Source organism: Hydra vulgaris, chromosome 01 (assembly GCF_038396675.1).
Source record: "Hydra vulgaris chromosome 01, alternate assembly HydraT2T_AEP".
In the NCBI taxonomy this organism is placed as follows: Eukaryota; Metazoa; Cnidaria; class Hydrozoa; order Anthoathecata; family Hydridae; genus Hydra; species Hydra vulgaris.
The window spans coordinates 41,694,212-41,722,034 of NC_088920.1; the positions used below are offsets into that span (position 1 = coordinate 41,694,212).

The 27,823-nt window shown below is 27.0% G+C and overlaps 1 protein-coding gene across 3 annotated transcripts in view; it reads left to right on the forward strand.

Moving 5' to 3' along the window:
- Nucleotides 1-27,823, forward strand: part of LOC101238689 (multiple epidermal growth factor-like domains protein 8) — a 106,068-nt gene that overhangs the window by 69,849 nt on the left and 8,396 nt on the right. For 2 of the 3 annotated variants that reach the window (XM_065788189.1, XM_065788191.1), the window contains 9 exons: nt 3,736-3,890; nt 6,224-6,440; nt 10,942-11,533; nt 15,273-15,584; nt 16,949-17,044; nt 18,089-18,260; nt 23,855-24,018; nt 24,177-24,321; nt 24,937-25,449. In XM_065788189.1, coding sequence (XP_065644261.1) covers nt 3,736-3,890; nt 6,224-6,440; nt 10,942-11,533; nt 15,273-15,584; nt 16,949-17,044; nt 18,089-18,260; nt 23,855-24,018; nt 24,177-24,321; nt 24,937-25,449 — 2,366 coding nt within the window. The remainder of the gene's footprint in view (nt 1-3,735; nt 3,891-6,223; nt 6,441-10,941; nt 11,534-15,272; nt 15,585-16,948; nt 17,045-18,088; nt 18,261-23,854; nt 24,019-24,176; nt 24,322-24,936; nt 25,450-27,823) is intronic. The other variant, XM_065788190.1, reaches the window with a different exon arrangement.

Here is a 27,823-nt window from a genome sequence, read left to right on the forward strand (position 1 = left end):
TTCGATAAAGAGATGCCTTTATCGAGCTCTTTTTTAAATTAGATTATTAAAACCTTAGCAGATGCTAATTTTGCGACTGATTTGATATATGGTTTCCAAGAAAGATTGGAAGTAAGAGTTAATCCTAGAAGATGAAGAGTAGATAACTGATTAAGTACATCACTGTTCATAAATATAGGAAGATCTACATTATTGCGATAATGATTGGCTGAAACAAATTGAGTTTTATCTGTATTAAGTTCACCAGCCACTGTGAGCCCCATGTCGTAGCAGAAGTGAGATCCTTTTCATGCTCAGATGCCCCCTCCAAGCAATCAGAGAGTGTTGGTTTCAGCAAACAATGCCACCTTAGATGTGAGAATATCTGGAAGATCGTTAATGTAAATTAAAAAGAGCATAGGGCCAAGGATAGAAACCTGAGGAACTCCTGAATTTACAGAATAAGAAGAAGAGTGCTGTCCATCGAGGACAACTTTTATACTACGATTGGAAAGGAAGGACTCAATAATCTTAAAGATGTTCCAAAGATACACCATAAGAAGAAAGCTTATGGAGAAGACCAGCATGCCAAACTTTATCGAAAGCTTGAAATCCATATTGATGGTCAGAAAGTAAGTTATTAGATTCAAGATAAGAAATTAAGTGTTTGTTAATTAAAGATTCAAAAACCTTGCTAATGATAGGAAGAAGACTAATGGGACGGTAGTTTGACAAATCAGATCGCTCTCCAGAATTTTTGAAAATAGGGATAACAGATGCCGCTTTCCAGCAGGCTGGAAAACAAGACTCTGATAAGCATTTATTGAATAGTTTTGAGAGTATAGACGACAGTTCCGGAGAATACTTCTGCAAGACAATACAGGTATGTTGTCCAGGCCACAAGCTGTAGAAGAGTCTTGGCAGGGAATCACTTTAGATACAGAAGCTGGAGTGATACAAATGTCAAGCAATTGATTAACCTGTTTGTTGGCAATGTCAGGTAGAACGCGACTATTGGAATCAAAAGATGATATTGATGAAAAGTTCTTAGCAAACAATTCAGCTTTATCCTTAGTTGAGGTGACAAAGTCTGAACCATACAAGAGAGGTGGAGTTAAAGATTTGCCCTTATTATTAAAACTATTAAAGATTCTCTAAAAGTCATGAGAGCCTAATTTTTGAGATGAGATACTAGATTTCATGACCTGAGAATAGCGAGCTTTGGCGTTAGACAAAACCTTTTTACAATGGTTTCTAGCAGTAATAAACAGACATCTGTTTTCTGGAGAGTTGTTTTGCTGATAAATACAGAAGTAACAGTTTCGATTGGCAATCATAGCAGCACAGTGTGAGGAAAACCATGGAGGAGAGTGAGGCCTGACCTGGAATCGTCGAGAGGGAACAAAAGATTCCATGCCAGCCTAAGTCCACAAAGTTATGTAAGAAGCACATTTGTTGACAGGAAGACAAAAGTTTTCTACCCAAGGGCCATCACGAAGAAAATCACGGAAAGAATCCCAGTCAGCTTTACTGTAGTTGTAAGAGGTATGCTAATAGGGGGATTCAGGTGATGAAGAAAAATGAGATATTAGTTTTAGAGAGATCAAACTGTGATCAGAAGCACCTAAGGGGGAATGTGGAGAAACTAAGCACTGACTAGGATCAGAAACAAGACATAAGTCGAGTAGAGAAGGTAAATAATTCGGGTTGTCTGGAAAGCGAGTTGGAAAGTTGACTATTTGAGTTAGAGATTGAGAAAGGCAAAAGTTGTAGGCTTTAATGCATGCAGAATCACTGACACTAGAGCCAAGCCATTCCGAGTGGTGAGCATTAAAGTCACCGACAACAACTATATTAGCTGATGGGTAAAGAGAGAGGGCTTGGTCAATATGATCAGAAATAACATCAAAAAGAGTGCTGTCTTGAGATGAAGGAGAGCGATATAGAACAAACAGAAAGGCAATAGAGTGAAGTTGTGCTAAATGAAAGCACGGAAAGAATAGTCTGTGAATTCAAACCTAGTTTCACGACAAATGGGTGAATTCTTACGAATGTAAATGCCCAGGCCAAGCATGTGACTATTGGAGTCTTCACAAATTAAAGGAAGATAATCGTCAACACTAAGATCGCAAGATGAGACAGCTGAACTCAAATTAGTCTCACAAAGAGCAAGTAGGTCTGGTGAACTTTGCAAAAGACAAGACTCAACAGAAGAAAAGTTACTTCGAAGACCACGAATATTAGTGAATGATAGGCTTAGAGAACTTGATGATGATGATGGTTTTTTGTGTTTTATAGTTTTTGGTACTTTATTCATTTTTATATTTGTTAAAGAACTTGACTCAAAGCATAGATAGTACTCAGAACACTGTTTAACAGCCCAAGCAAATGCCTCATTACTACTAATAAACCCTAAGCCGTAACGAAGGGCTCCAAATGTGGCCTCCGCAATGCATACCAAAAGTACAAACAGGGACACCATCCATGCGCAACAAGGCACTGTTAATACTTTGATATTTTTCAGCTGTTGATGGAATCAGCCTCTCTGAGAGCTACCACAGAGTTCGGGAAACCTGATTACCAGCCGGCCTCAGAACCATAAAACTGAGTTTTAGAGCTTTACCCTCATTAGGATATAATAGAATGAGTTGCCTAGTCATAAAAAGAGACACAAAGCAAAACCCATGCATTGAGTCAAGAAGATCCAGCATTCAACATCCTAAACTGGAAACAATGTATTAAAAATACATCTGCGCCAGCCTTATAGATGAAGATGGGGTGCGAGGCTGGTCAACAGATAGAATCTGTTTACCCCTTAAGTCTTTGCCTAGGAGGCCTTCTACAAGACAATAGCCGGATGCATTTAACATCTGCCCAACATGAGTATTTGTTATCGCGGCACCATCTCTAGCCTTTAATCAACCAAGAGCCCCAAGGCAGGGGGTGTTAGGCTTTTCTCTCCAATGTTTTAAAAAACATTGTAAGGCTTTACTCTCCAATGTTTTAAAAAACATTGTAAATCACATGTATTTTTGTGGAATATAAATTTGCCAATCGAGTATATTTATCTGCGATTTTTATAATTGCTTTCTATGAATACTGAATAACCAATAAACTTTTTTTTTCTTTTGATTAATTAATTTAAGTACATATATACAACCTAATTCCATTAGGAATATGAATATTAAACAACCAATAAACATTTTTTTCTTTTGATTAATTAAGTAAATTACATATATACAACTAATTCCATTAAAAATATGAATATTAAATAACCAATAAACATTTTTTTCTTTTGATTCCATTAAAATTATGAACTTTTTTATCAACCAATCACCGCATTAGTTTATAACAGAAAAAGAAAAAAAAAATATGCAGCCACATCTCATCATCTGCTATCAAGAAGCTAAATGGCTGCTACCCTTTTAGACCAAATAGCAATTTCTATTTACTTTTTACAAAATTTAAAAATTATATTTAGTTTAATCATTACTTTAAATTTTTTTTTTTTTCAGATTTCTTTTAGATAACAAATGTTTTTAAGTTTCTTTTGGGCTAACAAATTTAAAAACAGAAAAGGTAAACTGCTGCATTATTTTTTTTAACAAACCTCAGCAATAAAATAAAGAATAAAATTTGAATTTTTTATCAATTTTTCCACAAAATATTTTGGTTTGTTGAGCCCTGCTTATATTACTTGGTTAGTTTATTGGTTGAAGTTTAATTAATATGAATGGTTTTTTACTTTTTGTTTAGATGTTGGCCTGAGTGTTATCAAGGAATATGTAATGAAACCACATATAAATGTGAATGCAATTTGGGTTGGACAGGACAAAATTGTTCAGTTGATTGTGGTTGCAATGGTCATAGTACCTGTTTATATGGAGTTGGCATATGTGATCAATGTCAAGGTAAATTGAAGTTTATGTTCAATTTTTCAAACGAAAATAAGTTACTCTATTTGAAGATTGAGTTTCCATTTTTCTCAATATAATTTTATATAGACATAAAGCATGACATCTCATGTTCATATCTCCTATGCATAATAGGATCATGAGACACATATGAACATTAGGGTTATGACTTTTTTTCAACCCCATACTCCTATACTGTAGTTTGATGAACTTTTACCTAAAAAGCACGAAATGAACTATTATTTGCATATCTTTTGAAAAAAGTTCACCCCGCCATTGAAAAATCAGTTTTTAACTATGCAAACCGGTTTTTATTATGGTCATCATTGAAATTTATTTAAATTCAGTTAAATATTTTAATGAGTATATATCCAAGTTCGATCCCCACCACATCCCTGGAAGTACCGCGCTCAACTTGTTTCTCCGCGCAGCAGCCTTGTTTGTCAAGGTTCGTGTTTCGGAGTTATAGAGTTGAGAGAGGGTTTTAACCACAATTAAGTAGTCTCCTTGTCTGTAGTGGCCTTCTGGGCCTTGGGAAGGTGAATTTAAAAAATAAAAAAAATAAAAAATTTTCAGTCAATGTATGTGCATCTTAAAAACTCTCAAAGTTTTTTCTAAAAATTTTTTAAAAATATTTAACTAAATTTAAATAAATTTCAATGATGACAACAATGAAAACCGGTTTGCGTAGTTAAAAGTCAATTTTTCAATGGCGGGGTGAACTTTTTTCAAAAGATATGCAATTAATAGTTCATTTCGTGCTTTTTAGGTAAAAGTTCATCAAACTACAGTACAAGAGTATGGGGTTGAAAAAAAGTCATAACCCTAATGAACATATGTGTGATAGGGTAGTATTGTTTTTTATTTTTATTTTTCAAATTTATAAGGTTGCATTTTTTTCTTTTCTACAAATACCATGGTTGCCGGTTAAATGAGCTATCATTTTTTATTCCACCAAAATACAAAATTATTTTACTCATCATTCATCAAAGTTCTCTTGCTGTAACTAATTCTTTTATGCTAAAAAAGCTTTCATTCATCTAGTTTTTTCCTTGAATGTTCTTTGAACTACTTCCAATACCAATCTGTAGTAGTAGAAGTAATCTGCAGTATTAGAAGTAATCTGCAGTAGTAGAAGTAGGTTGTACTGGATTACAGTAGCTGGGTGATCTGACCTAATCAATTGATTATTGGTGATTTTGTTTATTACCTTGTTATCATTATTGTTACCTTGGAGAAACTCTAAACTTTTATGTTTTTTTTTATTGGTTTTAAAAACAGTCAAAAGAATGTTTTAATAATTACTAACAATGCCAATAATTACTAACAATGTTATAGTTGGGTAACCTAGATAAGCACTTTTAATCACTTAATTCCAATAATGTAAAAGATATAATACAAAATCTATAAAAATTGTATTATAAATCCTGAATACACCTACTATTTTTATGGTTCTTTTCAGTAGGTGCCAATTGAACAGTGCAGAAAGCTATTTGTGCATTCTTCTTTGAATTTTATCAAAATTGTTGTTTTATCCAATAAAAAAAATTAGACATTCATATCCTTTTGTGCATACAATTTTGTGTAAAACCAAGCATTATAAATGTTAACCAAGCATTATAAATGTTAACCAAGCATTATAAATGTTAACCAAGCATTATAAATGTTAACCAAGCATTATAAATGTTAACCAAGCGTTATAAATGTTAACCAAGCATTATAAATGTTAACCAAGCATTATAAATGTTATCAGTCAATCATAATTATATGAAAAGTAATTAAAAAAAAAAATCCTATAAAAATAAGTCGTGAACATAAATTTTTTTGTAGGCAATTAGCACCCTTGGATTTATGAATTGGATTATGAAATAGTAATTCACTGGATGAACCTGACATAGTAATCCACCGGATGAACCTGAAATAGTACTTAAACTTTTAAAATGTTGTTTTAGATAATATGCAACATTTATTGCCTCAGACAAAATTTTATTTAAATGTTTTTAATCATTTAAAAGTGCATGAAAAAAAGTTGTGTATATTATTCTAACCAAACTGTAATGAAGGTTTTATTAATAAAGTTTATATACAAGTTAAAGTTGAAATTACAATCATTCAAAATGTCCTAAAAAGTTTCACGATTTCTTAAAACCATTTTTTAATATATTGAAAGTATATTAAAAAATGGTATTTACAATTAAAAAATCATTATTAAGTATAATTGTTAAAAATTATTTTCGATTAATTTCCCCATCATATTTAGAAAATACTGTTGGGAAGTATTGTTAAACTTGTGTAAATATTTTTTCAATTAATTTTGTCTTCATATTTAGAAAATACTGTTGGGAAGTATTGTGAAACCTGCGTAAATGGTTCATATGGAAATGCTTTGACTTCAATCGGATGTAAAAAATGTGAATGTAATGGTCATGGTAATCCTTTACAAAACTATTGTCAGTCTGCTAATGGTGAATGTTTTTGTTTGCACAATACCATTGGTAGTTCATGTGAGTTATGTGAACCTGGTTTTGTTGGCAATCCAAGAAATAAGTGAGTTAATAAAGTTTTTACATAAAAGTTTGATATTATAGTATGGAGGGCCGTCCCGAAGAGATCTTAAAGGAGGGGGGGGGGGGGTGACATATTTGTAATTTGCCAACTAAGGCCTTAAAAAAATTTTTATCAACTAAGATCAGAAAAAATAAATAAATGTCCTTTTTGGCTGACATTTGCCGACTCCCAACTATAGATTCAATTTTGCTGACTCCAGTGACCAATTTGCTGACTAATAAATTTTGTGATAAAAATTATAGGGGGCTAAACACCCCCTATGTCCCCCCCCCCTCCTTGGGAGGCCGCTGATGGTATGATAATATTTATATATAAAAATCACAATACATTTTTCATGGTGATATACTATTTATTTAACTTAAAATTACTTAATTTTAAGTGTAATATTTAAATATATATGGAGCCATTTAAACATGGCTCCAACTATATGTTCTGAAATATTTCACTTATTTCCATATGTCATATAAATATGTCACCATAAAATAATTTTCATTTTTATATACAGTATCGCCTATAAGTAATTTACAAACAGCTTTTATGTTATTTTTTCTCATTAAGTTAACTTTTAAAAATGAAATTTCTCATAATTATGTCAAATTATACTCCATATATGAAAGCAAAAAAAAAATCACATTATATAAAGTGATTTTTTGTAATAATGTTTTATATCATAGGTATAAAAGATTTTAACAAATAAAAAACAAGTTTTTAATAATAACTTATTAAGAAAACCTCTATTTGTTTTTTTTTTTGATAATAAAAAGATAATCAATAAAAGCTGAAGATTGTTATCACTTAATGGTGAGCATCAATTTTGAAAGCTTAATTTGTTTCACTTTGCAGTGAATTTGTTCATTAAGGTACTTTGGGGTTAAAAGGTTAGGAGAGAAGTATAGCAGTGAGAAATAAAAATAATAAAAAATGTAGCTGTACATGGTGTGAAGGTGTGCCAAGAATTTCTAGGTGTAACTAAGGATGAAAAGCATTTTCAAGATGCTCTTCAAGTAGTAGAATCTAGATAACAGATTTCAAACCAGCGAAAACCATCTTGTGCACAAAAAGAGAAACTGAGGTTTCTATTCCTGGAAAACATTATTATAATTAATACACCCTGTGAAGAAACTTTTTCTTATTATCTTGTACTCTATATAGTTGTATTTAGTAAAAGAAATTTAATTAAAGAAATCAGCTTTATTTTTTTTGAGCCCAACCATAGTATTAAGTTGTAACATGAGCAAAAAACATGATTTTTTGGCTAAATTTTGTACTTTCAATTTGCCAGTGCTTGTTCAATTGTGGATGAATCTTCAAAAAAAAATTTTTATATGTCATTTTTATGCCTAAATACAACACCAAAATTATGAACAGCATGGGCAATTCCATTTTTAACTTACGTTACACACGCAACAACAACTTTATCAAATATTTGTCTATTTAAACTGTAAATTAAACTTTTAGCTATTTTGTATGAAAGCTATTAGTCTAAAGAATAAAATAAGATGTTTTAAGTTTTAAGTTTAAATAAGATGAAAAGTTTTGAGTCTGGCCAAAAGAGGGCGAACTTATTAACTGAAAATGCTACTTAACTTACGTTACTCGTAAAACAAGGTAAAAAGATTGCTTCAACTTTTAGGTCAGATTTCTGCAAATCAGTAATGCGGTTTTTATTAGAAATTTTCACAAGATGTTAGGAATTCTATGCCAATTTAAAAAATATATAAAATTTTATCAGAGGTGACCGACTAAGGAAAATAAACTTGTTTTTTTGATACTAGATATGTAACTTATGTTACATCACTTATGTTACAGAGTGATATTTATCATGGATTTTGTATATCTATTACTCAGAGTTAGAGTTATGTAACAAAAGAATTGCAAAAGTATTGAACTCATTCATTAAAAATAATTAACAAAGGAAATTTAAAAAAACTGGTGGCACTCTTCCTAAGTGATTTTCATAATATTTATGAAAGTTATCTAATGGAAAAGAGTTTTTACGCAAGACCAGGGTTTAGAAAATAAACTTTAAAAAATTATTTTAGTATTACAACTTTATTAATAGATGGTATTCGTAATCACATGATGTTATTTAGATAACATACCTTGTAGTAGATAGATTTTTAAAGATTATTTTTGAATAAATTTATATAGAATTTAATTCTCTATCTCACAATTTAAATAATTTCTTTTTGCTTAAAATAAAACTCTATTAAATAACTTGTTTTCAAAGGTGTATTATAAGTAATGTGCAAAGTAATGTAAACTGTATATAAAGTATTCCAAAGCATTCAAAAATAGACTTAATTATTTTTGTTTTACATTTTTACATCTTCTTTAAAGTATTATAACACATTAGATTCTTTTCTTTTTTTTTAATATTTTTATCAATCTGCTAACACACATAACTCAGACACAGTGAACATATTTTGGTTGTTTAAGCATGTTAAATAACTTATTAAATTGTATTAATATTTTTAAATGCTATGTTTATAAATAATATGCTGAATTACTTATTAAATTGCTTTAGTATATTTTATATAAAGTATAAAGTATTTAATAATATTTAATAACAATAATAATTGGCAACATGTGAAACCACAAACTTAGAAGAATGTGTCATTTTTGAGGCAATCAACACTCGTGCTAAAAACGTAAACAAGTTGCAAAGGATCCAAATGATTATAATTTATTATAAACATCAAATTGTTGAAATTATATGTGTATCTTTTTGCTGTCATGTTAAGAATGTTTTTCATAAAACATACTTTTTATTTACAAATTAACTTATTACATGGGTGCTGTTCACAAGTTAAACATTAAATTTAAAAGCTTGCTTAAAAGCAGTGTTTTTAAATACCATTTTTTGCATCAAAAACTGAAAAAAATAAAAGTATAACATAATGAGTATATACAAATAAAACAAATAAGTATACATAGTAGACAAAATTGATTGAAAGATCTGCATTAACTTTTAAATAAGTAGGAAGAGAACACAAATCAAAATTTTTTGAAATAATTTCATTAATTTGAAATAACATTTCAAGGACTTCTATAAATAGTACTAATAAATACGTAATAGATCTGTAAGCATTAAAACATTTTCAAAAAATATATGTATCCATTCAAACAAGCTGTTATAATGTTTAGAAGATCTATTTCATTTCATTGATTAGTGTGCAATTAGTTTATCAGAAGAGGTGACTTTGTCATTTAAAGATCTTGTAAGTTGTGGGCCTTTTGTACAATTTTATATATTACCACTGTAAGTAAAGTGTATTCGACATGTGCAGTTTTTTCTGATTTCATTGAATTCAATGATGAGTGTAAACAACTGGAACTTAATAATGGATCTCAATAATGACTTAATAACACAACCTTTTGTTGTAAATGTTTTAAGTTATCTGAATTTTAAAGAAATCAATTTTCAAATACACATATTTCAAAATTATGCTCAAATTGACAAAAAATGCTGGACTAGCATGTTTAAAATAATATACATTACAACTTTTTTTAGAATTGTGTACTATATAAAGTGCAACTTCTCTAATTCGAATTTTATAGGTGAAAATAAAAGTTTGAATAATGAGATTTTTTAATTATAGAAAGTTGGTTTATTTATTTTCATTATACATTTTAAAAGAGATTGTTTTGAAACGTGTGTAAAAGTATATTTTTTTTCATAGAAACTATAAATTATTTTATCCTTGTCATTAAAACTATGCCAAGTACTTGTTTTATCTGCAGTTGCTCAAGTCTACTTGAGACCGTGATGGTGACAAGATGTCTTTCCAAAGCTTCTACATAAATTTATTCAAAATAAAAAACTTTTCAACTGTTTGTTTGATAGGAACCACATTAACAGATAATAGTAATTAGCCTCGCGCTAAACTAATTTTTGCGCAATTGTTTGACCTACAAGATTGCGTTGAAATAACAATGTTTACATCGTGATGTCAATCGAACACCATCTATATTTATTTGAGTTGTTTAAATAAGAAAATCATTGGTTTGTCAAAGTTTTTACTTATGTTTATGCGTATTGCCTTATTTTCATTAGGTTTAATTTTTAAAATGCTGCAAAGTATTTACATTTAAATCTTTTAAAAAATTTTTGATGAAAAAACTGTTATCACAGTTTAGGAGGGAGAAGGTTTCAGGTATAATGTGATCATTTGTGACAGGAGGAACGGGGTTAAGAATTGACAAATATAGGGTGACTCGCTTTATGGGTGACCCATAATTGCATTCAAAGGCAATTTTACAAATACCCTCTACCCCCTACCCTACCCCCACTCCCCTATAAATTGTCTCTGATTGCATTTATAAGCGATTAGTTTTTACTAAAATAAAAATAAAAAGATTTTAACTGATTTTTTTTATATTTGAAGAATATAAAAAAATCAAATAAATTTTTTTTTGGCACTATATTTTATGTTAAATGTGAATCTTTTTTTAAAGTATTCAAACTTTTTTTTATTAGTGGGATTTGTTACATACCATGTAAGCGATCAAGTATTATTTCTAATTTATACTCTGGTTACTTAAGTCCTACAAATGAGGCTAATAATTTGAAATATACAACATGCGTTTGGTTAATTTCACCACGTAATCTTACACTAAATGAATATATTTATTCGGATCCATTGCAATTTAGTGAAAGGATATTAATTAGCGTAACGCAAATCAACTTAACTTCATGTTTTGATTCTCAACTTTTTGTTTATGATGGGATACCTCCAAATCCAAGAAGTAAAAAAGTGATTAAAATGACTTCTTTTAAAAAACTTGGCAGACTGTGTGGTGTGAATAGCAAAAAAGTTTTTCGCTCATCTTCTGGAATGTTATCATTGGTTTATGAAGGGCAAACTTCTAAATTACTTTTAAAGCAAGACAGTTCAAACTTTTTAATAATGTTTCAAGTTCTGCAGTGTCCTGATCATTGTCCTCCACCGTATATTTGCAGTGTGTTGGGTATTTGTTCATGTAAAGATGGTTTTTATGGCAATAAGTGTGAATATTCAAAATGTATAAATAATTGTAATGCAAAGAAAAACCAAGGAACTTGTATAATGGTATTTTTTTATTCAAATTTTAAAGAAAGTAATAAAATTTATGTAAACTTTTGAGCTGGTTGTATTTTAGTGTACATTATGTAAAATTTATAAATGGTTGCCTAAACTTTACGAGCAAATAAATTTTAGTATTGTTCAGTATTACATCTCTTCTTTAAATTTAAAAAAATCTTTTTAAGTCACAAAACACTGCAAATCTTGCCCAATTCTGCCATTTTTCAAAATGTTGCATCTTTCTAACTATTAAAGTTTTTAGTCAGAGCAGCATTGAATTTAATATTTTTTTATCTGGAGACTTTTCTTGTTTGGTTTTTAACAAAAGCAGTTATTTTTTTGTAAGATTTTAGTTTTTAACAAATACAGTTGTATATTGATTTTTCTTCAGACTAAACTTCATACTATGTGACACAATTCATACAACCACTAACGAAATCCTTTCAATCATATTACAGAGAATCCAGTTAAATACAGTTACAGTGTTCAGTTTAATCCAGAGAATACATAAACATGCCATAGGTTTGGCATGAACCTGTCAAACACCTATTTGTCAACACACCACACAATTTAAGACCACCCAAGTTTTCACCTTCAAAATATATACAGATTATGATTGAAACTGTTCTACCCAACCCTAAATTCTTGTTTGCCGACTGCAATTACTAACAACAGGGACCTCGATAGGTACATTCATTTACCACCATATAGAATTATTTTCATTGAAACATCCAGAAAAACAATGTTTTAGCTTTTACAAAATATTTATTGATAAATTTCTTTATGTTTGCAAACTCTATAATGTTAATAAAGATCTCCATCATGTTAGGACATTTATGAACACTCTCTTTTAAATTGATTAAATTTTTAAATTAAATTTACAGTAAACACTACACTGACAGTTTTATAGACTTTATAGTTCTTCCAAAAACATCTTGGATATCTTTGGATATGGACTGTATAGACAATACATTGAAAACCCACTGACATTATGAGCCTTATACATTTCAACTCATATCAATCACATCACTTTTTGACAGGTTTTATCATAGTCAAGCAATGAGATGCAATAGCTTAGACTGGCAGGTAGTAATAGGTAGGTAGTTGCACGAAGGTAGTATTATGTGTTTATTTTTGTATTAGAAATGTAATAAGGTTTGCTTTTTTCTACCACAGATTATACAAATGCAACTTTAACGCTAACATTGAAATAGAACCCCACAACATACATAAACTAAAAAATAGAATATATTTTCACTCAATGAGCAACTCTGCATTCAAACGATCTTCTTAAATAAAACAATAATAGACATAGAAACACTTTTTTCATTGGTAACAGCTGCTCCTCAAATATTCAAATTCTTAATACTTGATTTCAGGAAAAATTAAAAATGTATTCTTTTGTTAATTTCACAAAAATTAATAGTATGAGTGCATCAAAATAGGTTGGATAAAAACATGGAGAACCATTCACACTGGTGATTTTACTTTGACTCTTTAACTCAGACACTTGAACATAGATGGAAGTAATACACAATAATGAATCTGTATTTAATATATAATAACATAAATGGATTATTGCAATTTTTTTTTTGTACCTTCTCCAATCTTTAGCACTTTATTATATTTGTTATATCTTTATGATATAAACACTGTATATAGTTTCATGATTTTGTTGCACTAGGACATAGATATTATTGGATATTATGTTTTTTTTTGCTAGTGGTCATCACACCAATTAGCATATAAGTTACCAGATAGTCTTCAGGTAGCATGTAAGTGCGTTACGACATTATAGTCACCTGATAGCTCATAAGTGCATTATCACATTATATTCACCAGGTAGCATGTAAGTGAGTAACAACATTATAGTGACCAGGTAGCGTGTAAGTGCATTACCACCTTATAATCACCAGGTAGCATGTAAGTGTGTTAACACATTATAGTCACCAGGTAGTATGTCAGTGCCTTACCTTAGTTACACCAGGTAGCATGTAAGTGGGTTACCACCTTGTAGTCACTTGCATATGATATTTATAACACTCAATATAATCATTACCCAAATTTATTTTTTAACTCTCACTGCTCTTTTTGGTATCTGTTCTTTTGGACTTCTAATTTTTTTTTTTTTTTGGGGGGGGGTCTCTATCTTTATTATCTGTTCTTGAATCACTTTTTCTATGTCTACCTAGTGGCTTTGTTGGACACCTGTATTTGATCATAATGTTGCAGAAATAAAAAAAAAATTTTAATTTATATTTTAACTTTATTACTTTTATTATTTTATAGTTTTAGAATTATTATTATTATAAATTATTATTATTTATTGTTTTATATAAGGTAAGTATGGGTATTAAGGCCCGGCGGGTAATAAGGCCCACTAATCCAAACTTAGGGAAAAAATAAATTGTGAAACTTTTTTTCGACATTAAAATATTAGAGTTATCTGGTTTTATCACTGGCAGCAAAAAAAAATCAGCATTTCTTTACCGCGCATTCGACAAAGCAAGGTTACTTTGTTAGTTTCGTCAAAAATTGCTTAAGTCTAATTTTTAAGATACGTGTTTTTACATTTTAAAATATTTTATAAAGCTTCTATTTTTTTCAATTGCATTTATTTGCATTAAGTACTTATTCGTTATCATTACTCATCATGTAATATTTATGCAAGTGTTGAAACAAAAGGATACATTATCGATAAACGTAACAGGTTCAAAGCGGGTAATAAGGCCCACTAAAAATCGGCCCACTGATTCTGGTCCTTCACCAGCTTCAGTCACCCAACCTAGTCCCTCAACAGTTTCAGTCGATCAACCTGAAATTAATCTTAATGCAAGTTTCAATGATTTAATGCCGAGTCCTGCTAAAAAGAAAAATATGGCTATGGTCGGTCGCAAAAAAAGTTTTAAGTATGTTGCTAAAGCCCTAACGAAAGAAGATTTTCAATCTTCTACTTCTAAAGCTGTTAATAATAAGAATAAGGGCAAAGGAAAAGCAAATGTTTCTAAAGACCTGAAAAAAGATTATTCTCAATCTTTTACTTCTAAAGCTGTTAATAAAAAGAATAAAGGCAAAGGAAAACCAAGTGCAAAGAAAAGTAAGTCTGTAAGTGTGGATGTGAATGATTGGTTTTGTTTGTTATGCCAGCAAAAGTCTGTAGAAAGTATGCGACAATGTTGTAAATGTAAAGTATGGTACCACGAGGCGTGCATGGGGTATGATTCTGAAGATGAGGAAGAATTAGTATGTCCATTCTGCGAAGAATAATGTTTTTCTTTGTAACATATCTTTATTGAATTTTTTAATTTTCTGTTGTTATTCACTGTTGTATAAAAAATTGATTCTTTTAAAGTATATAAATATGCAAGATTACTTATTATTTTATAAATGTGAGATAAACTATGCATTAAAAGAATGTTTCCAAACTTTTTTCTGGTTTTTCTTTATTTATTTTTTGTATTTTTTTACATGGGCCTTATTACCCCCATAAGGGGGTAATAAGGCCCAATTAAGGTATGTTACAAAAACATGAATAACTTTTGTTATAATTATTTCCTCAATATGCAGATAAGATTTTTACATCAAGGAATGATTAATCTTAAGCAGCAATCGAAAATATTTTTTTAAACTTAATTTTTAAAGCCTAAATGACCAAAAGTCTGTTAGGTGGGCCTTAATACCCATACTTACCTTATTTGTATTATATATGTTTATATATTTATATTATATTGTTTTATTATTTTAGGATACTTATTGTTTATGTAAAGTAGGATTTGCTGGGGAGGATTGCAGTCAATTAGTTTCCAATTTTTTTTGGCAGATATCAACAATGCCAATCCATTCATTTACTATAGAAAATATAGAAGATGAAAGGTTTGCTGGGACAATGGTCATTGATCATTCATTTTTGTACGTTTTTGGTGGGAGAAACTTTAGCGATCTGAAAAGTCCAGATGTTTTTCGTGTTAACTTGTTGACAGGTTACAAGGAAATGCTTAATTTATCTAGTGAAGTTTGTCCTTCGAGTCGATATTTTCATTGTTCTTTTCTTTATAAGGTATTAAAATTTATTTCTTTTTATTGAAATTACTAGTTGCTACTAGTAATTGACATCTTCTGCACTACCTGTTGTGACTCTTATTAAAAAATTTTAATTTTATATTTTAAGTTGAAATTTTCAAAGATGATTTTTTTAGATTTTTTATCAGGAAAAACAAAAACAAAGAGGAATGATAGAAGTTAATATTCAAGTTTGTTTTTCAATTGATACAATAACCAAAGGAAAAGTTACCTAACTCTCAACTGCATATAACATTTCACAAATAAAAATTTACCTAACTCTCAACTGCATATTTTTTTTTATTCGCAAATAAAAATAAATATTTTACCACTAATATTGTCAATCACAATATACTCATTATATAAGATTATCACAAACATGCTATAATCATTATTTGAGGTCATCAAAGCTCTGAAAATAGTTTCATGAAAAAAAAAATTTCAAAATTATTGATATATTTTTTGTTTTCTGTTTTTCTTTTAGTAAAACACAACAGCTACATTCTATATGAAATTTTAAATTTAAATTTTTTGTGTTCAGCAAAAAATGTTTTATAGTTTAAGATTTAGAGTAAAAAAGAATTTGATTAGGGAATCTTTTTGTAAACATAGTTGAGCAAAAATGTAAGCAGTCTCTGTAATTAGGTCAACCACCTTATAATAAAAGCTCAAAAAGTCAAATCAAGTTTTGTTATTTGGGCAAAAAATGCCTTGTACTATATACTTAAATGTTATAAGTACTTAAGAACTACAATTTTTTTGACATAGAGTGGCAACCTTAACTCTTTTGGAAGGTTATTATAAAGTTTTGATCATAAAAATGATTTTTTTTTTTTTTTTTTTTAAAACTAAAAAATCTATGAGAAAGTTGAAAAATATGTTAGAAAATTTAAAAACTAGAAAGTTAATTAGAAAACTTAAAAATCTATTAGAAAACTTTAAAATCTATTAGAGAACCTAAAAATTTATTTGAGAACTTAAAATTCTATCAGAGAACTTAAAATTCTATCAGAGAACTTAAAATTCTATTAGAGAACTTAAAAATCTATTATAGAACTTAAAAATCTATTTTTTAAGTTCTATAATAGATTTTAAAATGTATTTTTTTCCAATGATTTTTGATCAATAATTTTGTGTAATTATGCATAAACTTTGTATAATTACAGGTAAAGTTTTGCATAACTACAGACAAAGCTAAAATAATTTAACATAAACTATGTTTTGTTGTTAAATTAGATTGACCTTCAATCCAGAGTCGGTAGCTCAAAAGTAGAAATCTGCAACCCTTATCATTTCTTGTTTGTTAACTTGCTGTAGACAGGGACTTTTTTTTGTTTAAAAAATTTTTTTAATTCATTCTAGAAAGAAATTTATATTTATGGTGGCATAACAAGTAGTGGTTTTTCTAATGAGATATGGAAGTTTAATCCTTTAAAAAATGTGTGGACTGATTTAACTGTAAGTTATTTCATACTATACAATTAAATATTTTGTGTTTTATTTTCATTTTTTTACAAAGTTTATTTTCTCATAACGTCTTTGAATGTATTATAAAAATAAAAACTACTTTTTTAATGCATATAAACAACAAATTGTAACAACAACATGCATACAAACTACAAACTGTAAAGAAAGCCTTGATATCAACAAATTTATTATATATGTATATAAGAAACCTAAAGAAAAAGATTTTTCTTCAAGTCTCTTTTAGATTATATATTTTTATACATACAGTGCTGTACCCAGTCGTAGTCCCATACTGTTTGACTGGTATGGATGCCCAAACTAAATTCCATAAGTTTTAAATTCTAACAATAGTAAAGTATGACATTAATAAATAAAAGCGAATAAATACGTAAAAAAAAATTTAGTTTTTATTAGCCGTACATTATGTTTTGTAACTATATTAATGCTTAATTATATTTAATATATATAAACTTTATTAAAGCTTACTTATATTTTATTTATAAGTATAAAATTATTAAGGAATAATTAATATATCACTAAAAGTTAAATTGCATTGTTAGCATATTTAAAGGTTCTACGTCATAATTAAATTTAATTTTAAACCCCATTAAAATCTTTTAAACATTAACTAAAACAAAAACTACTAAAGAAATCTAAATTCGTTATTTGAAAAAGATTAAATTTCTTTAATCTTTTTTAATTTCTTTTTTAAAACTATTTAAACAACTATTTTAAACATAACATAATAATCTTTTGTTTGTTTTATCACAATTTATTGTTTTTTTTTTTTTTTTAAGTATTTAATGATTTAACTATTTTTAATAAAGATTTGTGAGCAATTTATAGGTATATTTCAGTTACCGATAAGATATATATAAACATAATTTATAAAAATAAAAGAAGTTTTACAACCAGTACTGCCCAAACTCATATATATAGCAATAAATATATATATAGCAAATAAATATTTATTTGTTTTGTTACCCTTTTATTTAACTCTTTTTTTGTATAATAATTTATTTTAACTTTGTTTAGAGGAACTTTTCAGAAAAAAAAGTTGCAGGACATACATGTACATTGTTTGGAGATATTGTATATATAATAGGTGGTTATTATTGGATAGATGGTTATAGTATAGGTGTACGGTTAATTGAACTTAACTCTCTTAAAGAACAGTACCAGAAATTTACAGGGCCTACTCCATCAGGTATTTTAAAATTATGTTGGTTATTTTTCAGACAGCTTATATATATACATATACATGTATATATATCAGCAATTTTTTGCCGACCTCGTTTTTTTCTAATTCCGAGGGTTGTATATATATATATATATATACATATATATATATATATATATATATATATATATATATATATATACATATATATATATATATATATATACATATACATATACATATACATATACATATATGTATATGTATATATGTGTATGTATACATACATAAATTTATATACATATATGTATATATGTGTATGTAAACATATATAAATTTATATACATATATGTATATATGTGTATGTAAACATATATAAATTTATATAAATATACAGACCTTGTTTTAAATAAAAAGTGCTTAATGCATTAGCTTAACGCAATATTTGATACCATAAAATTATCTTAATTTTTTTTTATAGCCGTTAAGTTTTTTAACTACTGCAATAAATAAATAACTGCAAACTAGTTCAATTTAACAATTAACTCAAGTAACTAAAACAATGTATAAGCGTTGTAAATGTAAATATATTATAAAAAGTTATGTTTTCAATTGTTATTTTAATATTAATTTTAGTTCAATATTATTTAGTAAAATATATATATTTTTTTCATTATTTCTGAAATTTGTAATTGCATAATTGAATTAAAAAAATGGTTTTTTATTTTTCAAAATTTTAAGAGTAAACAAGGAATATTAACATATTGATAAACAAAAACTCTTTTTAATTACTTGAACAGCGATTTTGTTTTGACTAGCAAAGAATAGTTTAGGTTTTTAAATATATTTATTAAATTTATGTTGTTTAGCGTTTTCACTTATATAAAAATTATATAAAAATATAAAAAAGTTTTGCCTGTTTTGAGCATATTTTTGATACATAGTTGGAACCCGTTTGCCAGAATTTAATGCATAAATGTTTTACGTTACTTATAAATGTTTTACATTTAAACAAATATACAAAGAAACACAGAGCTATAGAGAAGAATCATTTTCAACAATTCAATTCTTAATTTATTTTATTTTTTTTGAATTTTATTAAACAAAAAAAATTAAATTAAATATAAAAGTTTTAATTATGGAAACTCTTTTGTTAATTATTCTTAAAATGAAAAACTTTTTAAATACTTATACGTAATATTTTAATCGAGCAAACTTAAAAAAATACTCAACTAAAACAATATAAGTATATTTAATTATTTGAATTGTATCTGATTATAATAAACATTTGTAAAAAATTGTTCATTAAAAATTAATTTCTTTAACTTATAAACAAACTCAATAGTATTTTCATTCTATGTATAATTCTTTTTTTTTTTCATTTGCAAGCAATTTAATTTAGAGTAAAAAAATAAAATAAAAAGAGAATAAATATGAGGTAATCTTTGTTAAGAAAAATTTATTCATTGAACAATATTCAATTTTATTTATATACCAACTTAAATAAAATATGCTACTATGTTAAAATATTTAATATGACTTGTGTCATTTACAAACCATAGGGCAGCCGCCTATACAGCGCCATTGGTTTTGGATAAAATTTTATTTTGATGAAGATCACACAATTTAGATTTCAATAATATAAGTCTTCTCTTTTTCTGTGATAATTTCAATTCGAAAAGCATCGGCAAAGTCCCCAGATTTAAAAGTTTTCAGAACTTTAAACAATTTGGAGAGAATAGAAATACTAGGTTTTTATAAACTAGTTTGTCTTATTTTATATAGAAAAATACACAGTCATTAGTAAAGAATAAAGACTGTCATTAAACTTTAACATTCCTTAGTATTAATTTAATAGAGTCTGTAACATGCGCGTGCATAATGAAACCTCCATTATCTAAATATATTTAATGTAATAATAGTGTCATCAGCGGATGTTATAGTCTGCTCGTGATTTCTTTAACTTTATAATATAACTTGATTTATGAAAAAAAAATTTATTGAATCGCACGCAGGAGAAATTTAGCAAGTTGTCTTCATTCAAAAATGGTGAGTAACAGGTAATTTTTTTTTCTTTTGTGCTGGCCCCCTCCCCCTGTATATCGTAAAGTTAAAGGTATCTATATACCTTTAACTAATAAGAAAAGCAAAGAGTAATAATTAATGAAGAAATAATTTTTAGTACAATAAAAATAAATTGTCCATATATTGGCACATTTTTTTCAATATCTCGAAAAAATGTCTTAATATTTTTTTTATCAGAGATTACAGAATACAAATGTATTTTGTAATATAAATTTTTATAGAGTTTTTTACTGAATTTTAATTAAAAATATCTGCAAACAATATGTAGTAAAGGATTGACGAACTTTTTTCATGTTAATTGTTATAAAGAGATAAGAAATATCATCGTGATAAAAAGTTACAACAATGTTTTTAACCTAACTTCTTTCAAACTTTTGTAACAAATATTTTTACATATTGTCATTCAAAAGTTTATGTATATATAATAGGTGGTTATTATTGGATAGATGGTTATAGTATAGGTGTACGGTTAATTGAACTTAACTCGCTTAAATCGTTCAAGGCATATGTAAAAATTGCTTAAGGTGTATGTAAATCGCTATACACGTAACGCTTTAAAACAAGGCCTGATATATAAACACTTATATGTATAGACAGATAAATATTTATTTCATTTATACACATATATGTATATAAAGATAAATATTTATTTGGTTTGTAGGGTTTGTCAAGATTTAGGCAGCCCTGGCCATAACCCCAGCCCTTGCCCCGTTCACCTACTATGTTTATATATGTATGTGTTTATATGTATACAGCCCTCAGAATTAGAAAAAACAAAGTCATCAATTTCTTTCCTTCCTTAAACTATGTTTGGTAGACATCAGGTAAGCTGAAAATGTCTAACACAAAGGTTTCACTATAGCAACATAAAAAAGAGAATGGCAAAAATAGTTGACTTCAGATACTTTTAAGTTAGTTTGGCATTGCCAAATGTCAACTCTTATTCTTATTCTCTTATATATATATATATATATATATATATATATATATATATATATATATATATATATATATATATATATATATATATATATATATATTTATATTTATATATATATATATACATATATATATATATATATATACATATATATATATATATATATATATATATATATATTTATATTTATATATATATATATACATATATATATATATATATATATATATATTTATATTTATATATATATATATACATATATATATATATATATATACATATATATATATATATATATATATATATATATATATTTATATTTATATATATATATATATACATATATATATATATATATATATATATATATATATATATATATATATATATATATATATTTATATATATACATATATATATATATACATATATATATATATTTATATTTATATATATACATATATATATATATATGTATATATATATATATATATATATATATATATATATATATGTATATTTATATATATGTATATATATATGTATATATATAAATAAATTAATAAAAACACTTATCTAGATTTTTCTTCAAAAATTTGTTTCTCCATCAGTAGGTTCATCAGGAAGCTCCCTGATGATACACACACAATTAGAAAAAATAAGATATTCAAATATTTTTGTTAGGCATCAAGCCAGCACAAAAATGTTAACAGGTTAACCATTAGAGCATACATAGAAAAAAGATTGGCCAAAATCACTTACTTCTGACATAGGTCGGCAGTTAGTAATTTTAAGGACTATATATGCATATACATATTTATATATAGAGAGAGAGAGATAGAGGGGAGGGGGAGTTAAAGCCACTAAAGTTGAGGTGGTTATTTTTTTTATTTTTTTATTGTTACTATTATATTTTTTCTAATTATGGTTACAACCCTCTCTCAACTATTTTACTTCAAAACATTTGACAAAATAAGCTGTTGTGGAAAGAAACAAATTGGATGCAGTACTAGGAGGGTCACGGTGGGGGTTAAAATCTGAACTTTTTGCTTACAAGTAAGCGCTCTACCATACACCCATACCAAGAATAATTTTATGTTGGCTGTTAGTTAATAATTGACATTGAAGGCATCATAGATTCTGTTATGAAGCACTTTTTTAAATCAATTACAAAAAGCAGGTATCTTGGGATGGTGAATCAAGCACAGCCTAATATAACAGGAAAAATGCATTATTTTATTATTGCTCATACCATGATTATACTTTTATTGAATTGTGTTTCCATAACAATAAAAAGCTTAATTAAAAAAAAATCTGAAATCAAAAATATCTTATTAGAAAGCAAAATAATTTTTTTTTTTTTTTTAAATAATTTCCCCCAGCTAGAACTTTTAAAAATGTTTTAAAAACCCATAAGTTCCCTAATAAACATGTTTTTTCACTTTAAGTTATAACGTTATAACCATTATAACCAAGTTATAACCATTTAATAAGTAAAAGTAAACAATAACAGTTAAATTTTGGTAATTGTAGTTCTTTTTAATTTATTTTCTTGAGGAATATTCTATTGTTTAAATGTCTTTGCAACAGTTAATAAAATTCCAGCACTGACCAAAGTCCTCACCTAAAACTAGCAGTCAAGAAGATGAGATTTCACAGGTCTGGAAACTTAAGCCAAAATTAGGGTTCCATAATATACTGCACTTATATTATCATAAATTATGTAACACATAAAGTCTTGATATACATATTACATTTTAAATAAGTTTTGAAATATTGCTTGTGGTCCACTAAAAGATTTTTAGTGTTTTTCCTTTAATCAATCTAATTATTTATCTTGCAGACCAGATATATTTTGAAAGTATCTTGGTTGTTTAAACTAATTATTGATTCATTTTCTTGAAACTATAACTACAACAACTCAATGGAGTTGCTGAGCTTACTATCAAAAATAAAAAGATACTTTTGAAAGAAATTTTTTTTTTGCAAAATAAAAGTAAGCATAAATTTGAAAGTTCAAACCAAACCTGGTTTATATTATAACAAAATTTAAAAAAGTTAAAATTTTGGTTTTTTTAAAATTAAAAGTGTTTTTTTTTTTTTTGAGATTTTGAATTATTTCTTCTTTACCGCAGTATTAAATTTTTTCTTGAAGCCCAACACTCTTCATTTCCAGTAACTTCTGAGTACAGAAGGTTCCACCTTGGTCGTTCTCATTCATCTTAATGATTTTCCTGACAATCTTACATCTAAAGTGGCTCCATTTGCTAACTTTAATACTTTAGTCTTGGCAAAATTTTAATCACTTTTTTATGTAATGTATGATCATTAGTTTTTTCTTTCACTCATAAACAGAAAGCAGTGAAGTGAAGATTTGTGAATAAAAAAATGAAATCCTTTTTTTCTTTTTTTTTTTTCCTTCTTTTTTTTAAAGTTCTAAAATTTTACATTATTAAAATTTTATTTCTTTAATTTTTACATTACATTTCATTGTTTAAATTTGTAGATTTTAAGTTTTTAAACAAGTTTCAGTTTTTATATTTTGCTAAAATTTAGCAAAATATAAATTAGTTTTGTTTTTTCTAATTTATTTTAGCTCTATATGGTCATTTATCAGTTTATTATCCTGAAGAGAAAAAGATAATTGTCCATGGGGGAATAGAATTTTATAAAAACAAAACTAAAATATCTAATCAAGTATATATTTTTGACCCTGAAAATGGATATTGGAAACTCGCGGAATCGATACCAGGAAACTCGGTTTATCTTTACTCTTTTTTAAATATAGTAATTTTTGTAAATATATACATAAATATATACAATAAAGTATTAAATTAATAGAATATAGTTATTTATTTTATTATTTATTTATTATTATTTTTATTATTGTGTTTAATACTTTTCCTCTTATTTTCTAGTCGCCTTTTATTTTTGGACATAGTGGAGATATGATTAATGGCACTTTATTTATTATATCTGGCTATGACGACTCTATTGGTTTTAATAACAATATCTATATATGGAGGCCAGTGTGTAACATGTGGTCTCTTCTTCAGAGAAATGGTAATTTGATTTTTTCAACTTGATAAAAATGGTATAGCTTTTTTTTTTGTTATTGTGCAGTATTATTGTATGTGGATGTGTGCTGCATTGTGTAATAATATTGTATGTGTATTGCATTGTTTAATATTATTGTATGTGTAATACTATTGTATGTGTAGGTGTATTGTATTGTGTAATACTTTTTATGTGTAATACTATTGTATTTCACTTATGGTATTTACAGTTTTTTCTTTTGTCAACTGTTTTCTTAATCTTTAACAATTTATTTAGGTTTGGTAACTCCAAACCTAAATTGTCCTTGCTTGCAACCTTGTGAATTAGTTAAAATGTATATATGTTGTGAATTAGTTTTTTAACAAAATGTGTTTTGAATTGACTAACACTTTTATTGTGTAATACTATTGCATGTATTTTGTGATGTGTAATACTATTGTGTATTGTATGTGCATTGTGTAACATTTTTAATATGTACTACTGATGTATGCTTTGTTTTTTATATATTGTATTTATTTGTATTTTTTTTTTTAATTTCACCTTTTTTTTTTCTGTTTTGTTTATTTATTTTTAATTTCTGTTCTTTATTTTATATACTTTATATATACTATTTTGTTTTAGACAACTTCATTCATGATACGGGAAATACAAATATGTTGTTTGCTTTATCAGCAATTTTTAATAATACTATTCTTTTATATGGTGGATTTAATTATAATGTGAATGGTAAGTTAGTTTTCTTTTCAGTACCGAGAGACATTTGTGCATATCAGGAAACAAAATTAAAATGCTTATCTGAAATCAGTTGTAGTTGGTGCAATAAAATTAATGACTCATTTTGCTTTGATAAAAATGTAAAATCGTGTGGTGAAAATATCTCCATGGTTACAAGCAGTATGTCTTGTTCGGTGGATTATGAAAGAGAATGCTCATCATACACCTCCTGTAGTTCCTGTCTATCAAGTTACCCAAAATATAGTGGATGCAAATGGTGTCAAGAGAGCTACTGTGCTTCAAATTCATCATCTTGTCTTACTACCTACAATGAAATTAGTCAGTGTGTAACTGAATCAAGACAGCTTCGAAATTATTGTGTTGATCATACCACTTGTGATAGCTGCTTAAATGAACAAGGTTTTTCTTTTTAAACATTCTATTTTGTAGATTTTTTTATTTTTATTTTTTTTGATTATTTTTAAAATTTGAAAATAAAAATAGAATTTTTATTATTATGAATATGTTTATTTTTTAATGATTTATAGATGCTGTTTTTAATTATAGAACAAAGTTTTTAAGGTGTATAGAACAAAGTTTCAAATAAATATTGTTGAAATAAAGTATTAAATTTTTTATTTATTTTTTATTTTGCCATTTGACGAGCTTAACAGTTTTCAATTTTTATTTTAAACATTTGAGAAATTTAACTATTTTTATAAAAGTTATCGGCAGATATTATTTATTTTTAGCTTTAAATAAAAACTTTCGTAAGAACCCTAAACAAAAGTTTTTTGGATTGTAGTAGAATTAGATATAAATATTAGATATCTCTGTCACTAATGATGGTATTAATTAGATATTGCAACCAATATTAAGAAATTTTTACAAAAATTGTTAAAAAATAAAATAAAAAAGTCAACAAAACAACAAAAGCTCGTTAAGGAACCAAAAAAATAATATCTAAATTTGGAAGGAATGTAAACTAAAATATTTGGAAAGTTTTGAATCTTTGGTTTTTTATTATGGCATATGAAATGAAAAAATTATAAAAATCAACAAATAGCAATCATAATCAAATGAACATAAACAAGTCTTGGTTCATTAACTTCTTTAGAAATTGCTGCTTAGTTGCGTAACAGTCAAGAATCAAGAATTCAAGTAAACAATGCCTAATCACTTCAAACAACAACAAAAATTCATTGGACAGTTATTCAGTTTATCTTTTTAATGCAAGAAGTCTTGCCAACAAACTAAATGAATTTTTTCCTATTCATTGATTTAATTAATTTTTTTTTTCTTTAATTTGTGTGTGCAAGACTTTTTTCAGCAATAAACTTCTGAATTCTTTGGTTTCAATTTATTATTGTTGGAGATTTTAATTTACTGAAAATCGATTGGCTATGTTTTGCTAAATCAAAATCGCCATAATTGTTTTACACACCACAAGAATTTTGAGCTCAAACTTGTCAATGACAGTAAAACTAGTAAGTTTTTTAGTTACGCAAATAAAAGTTAACGCAATCCGAAAAAAATTCAGATTTTGCTCATATTTCAATCAAGTTTTACTTCAAGCTCCTTACCTAAACAATGGCTCCAAGCTTTGGTTTCCCCCATCTTTAAAAAAGGATCCACCTCAGATGCTAATAATTATAGGCCTATCTCTCTTATATGTACCAGCTGTCGTGTCATGGAAAGTATTAGTTCAAAAATTGCAGACAGATCTAAATAGTAATAAACTAATAACACCTAATCAACACAATTTATTATCCAAAAGATCTACCTGTACAAGCCTTCTTGAGTTAACAATATTTAAGTGTTTTAAAAGTCATGATTTACAAGTTCTTGTAAAAGCCTTTACTACTTACATAAGACCTATTTTAGAATATTTCTCTCCGGTCTGGTCACCACATTGCACTGAATTAACAAAAGCAGTTGAAAAAGGCGTTTTACAAAGAAACTAGCCAACTTAAGTAAATTTTCATATTTCAACAGACTTTTAATACTTGATTTGGAGCTACACAAAATTCGTTGTCTAAAACAAGACTTAATTTCATGTTACAAAATTCTGAACAACTTAGTTTGGCTTCATGTACAGAATTTCTTTTTAGTTAATAGTTTTATTATAAACATAAATGTTAACAATTATATTTATAATATAATTGTTAACATTTATATTTAGAATATAATTGGTCATAAACTTAAGTTACACAAATTAAAGTGTCAACTTAATGTTCGTAAATATTCTTTCTCTCTCAGACTAGTTAATAATTGTAATAACTTGCCGTCTGATGTTGTAAATGCTATTAATTCCAAAGCTTTAAAACAAAAATCAATTCCATCAATTTTGAAAAACATTGCTCCAGCTAACTCCATCACATGTAACAGTTTTTTATTATAGTTGTACAATAGTCTTCCTTAATTTTGTACAATAAAATAAATATACCCTTTTAGTATATTTATTTTATTGTTATGTAGCACGCTGTCAGAGTCCTATTTATTTATTGAACCTGCGTATCCTTTAGAACATGTAGCATGCTGCATGTATTGCTGTTCTAATAAATTTTAATCAAGTCTAATCAAATCAAATACATAATAACAACAAGAAAATCAATGATAAAACAAAATCTCAATAAGAAACCATAAAAACAATATCTACATAATAGCAACAAGAAAATCAACCAAACAATAAAAGCTCAATAAGAAATCTAAAAAATAATATCTACATAATAACAACAGATGTGATCTGTAGTGGTAGAGCGCCTAGTTTATCCCTTTCCAAATCTTTTCGATA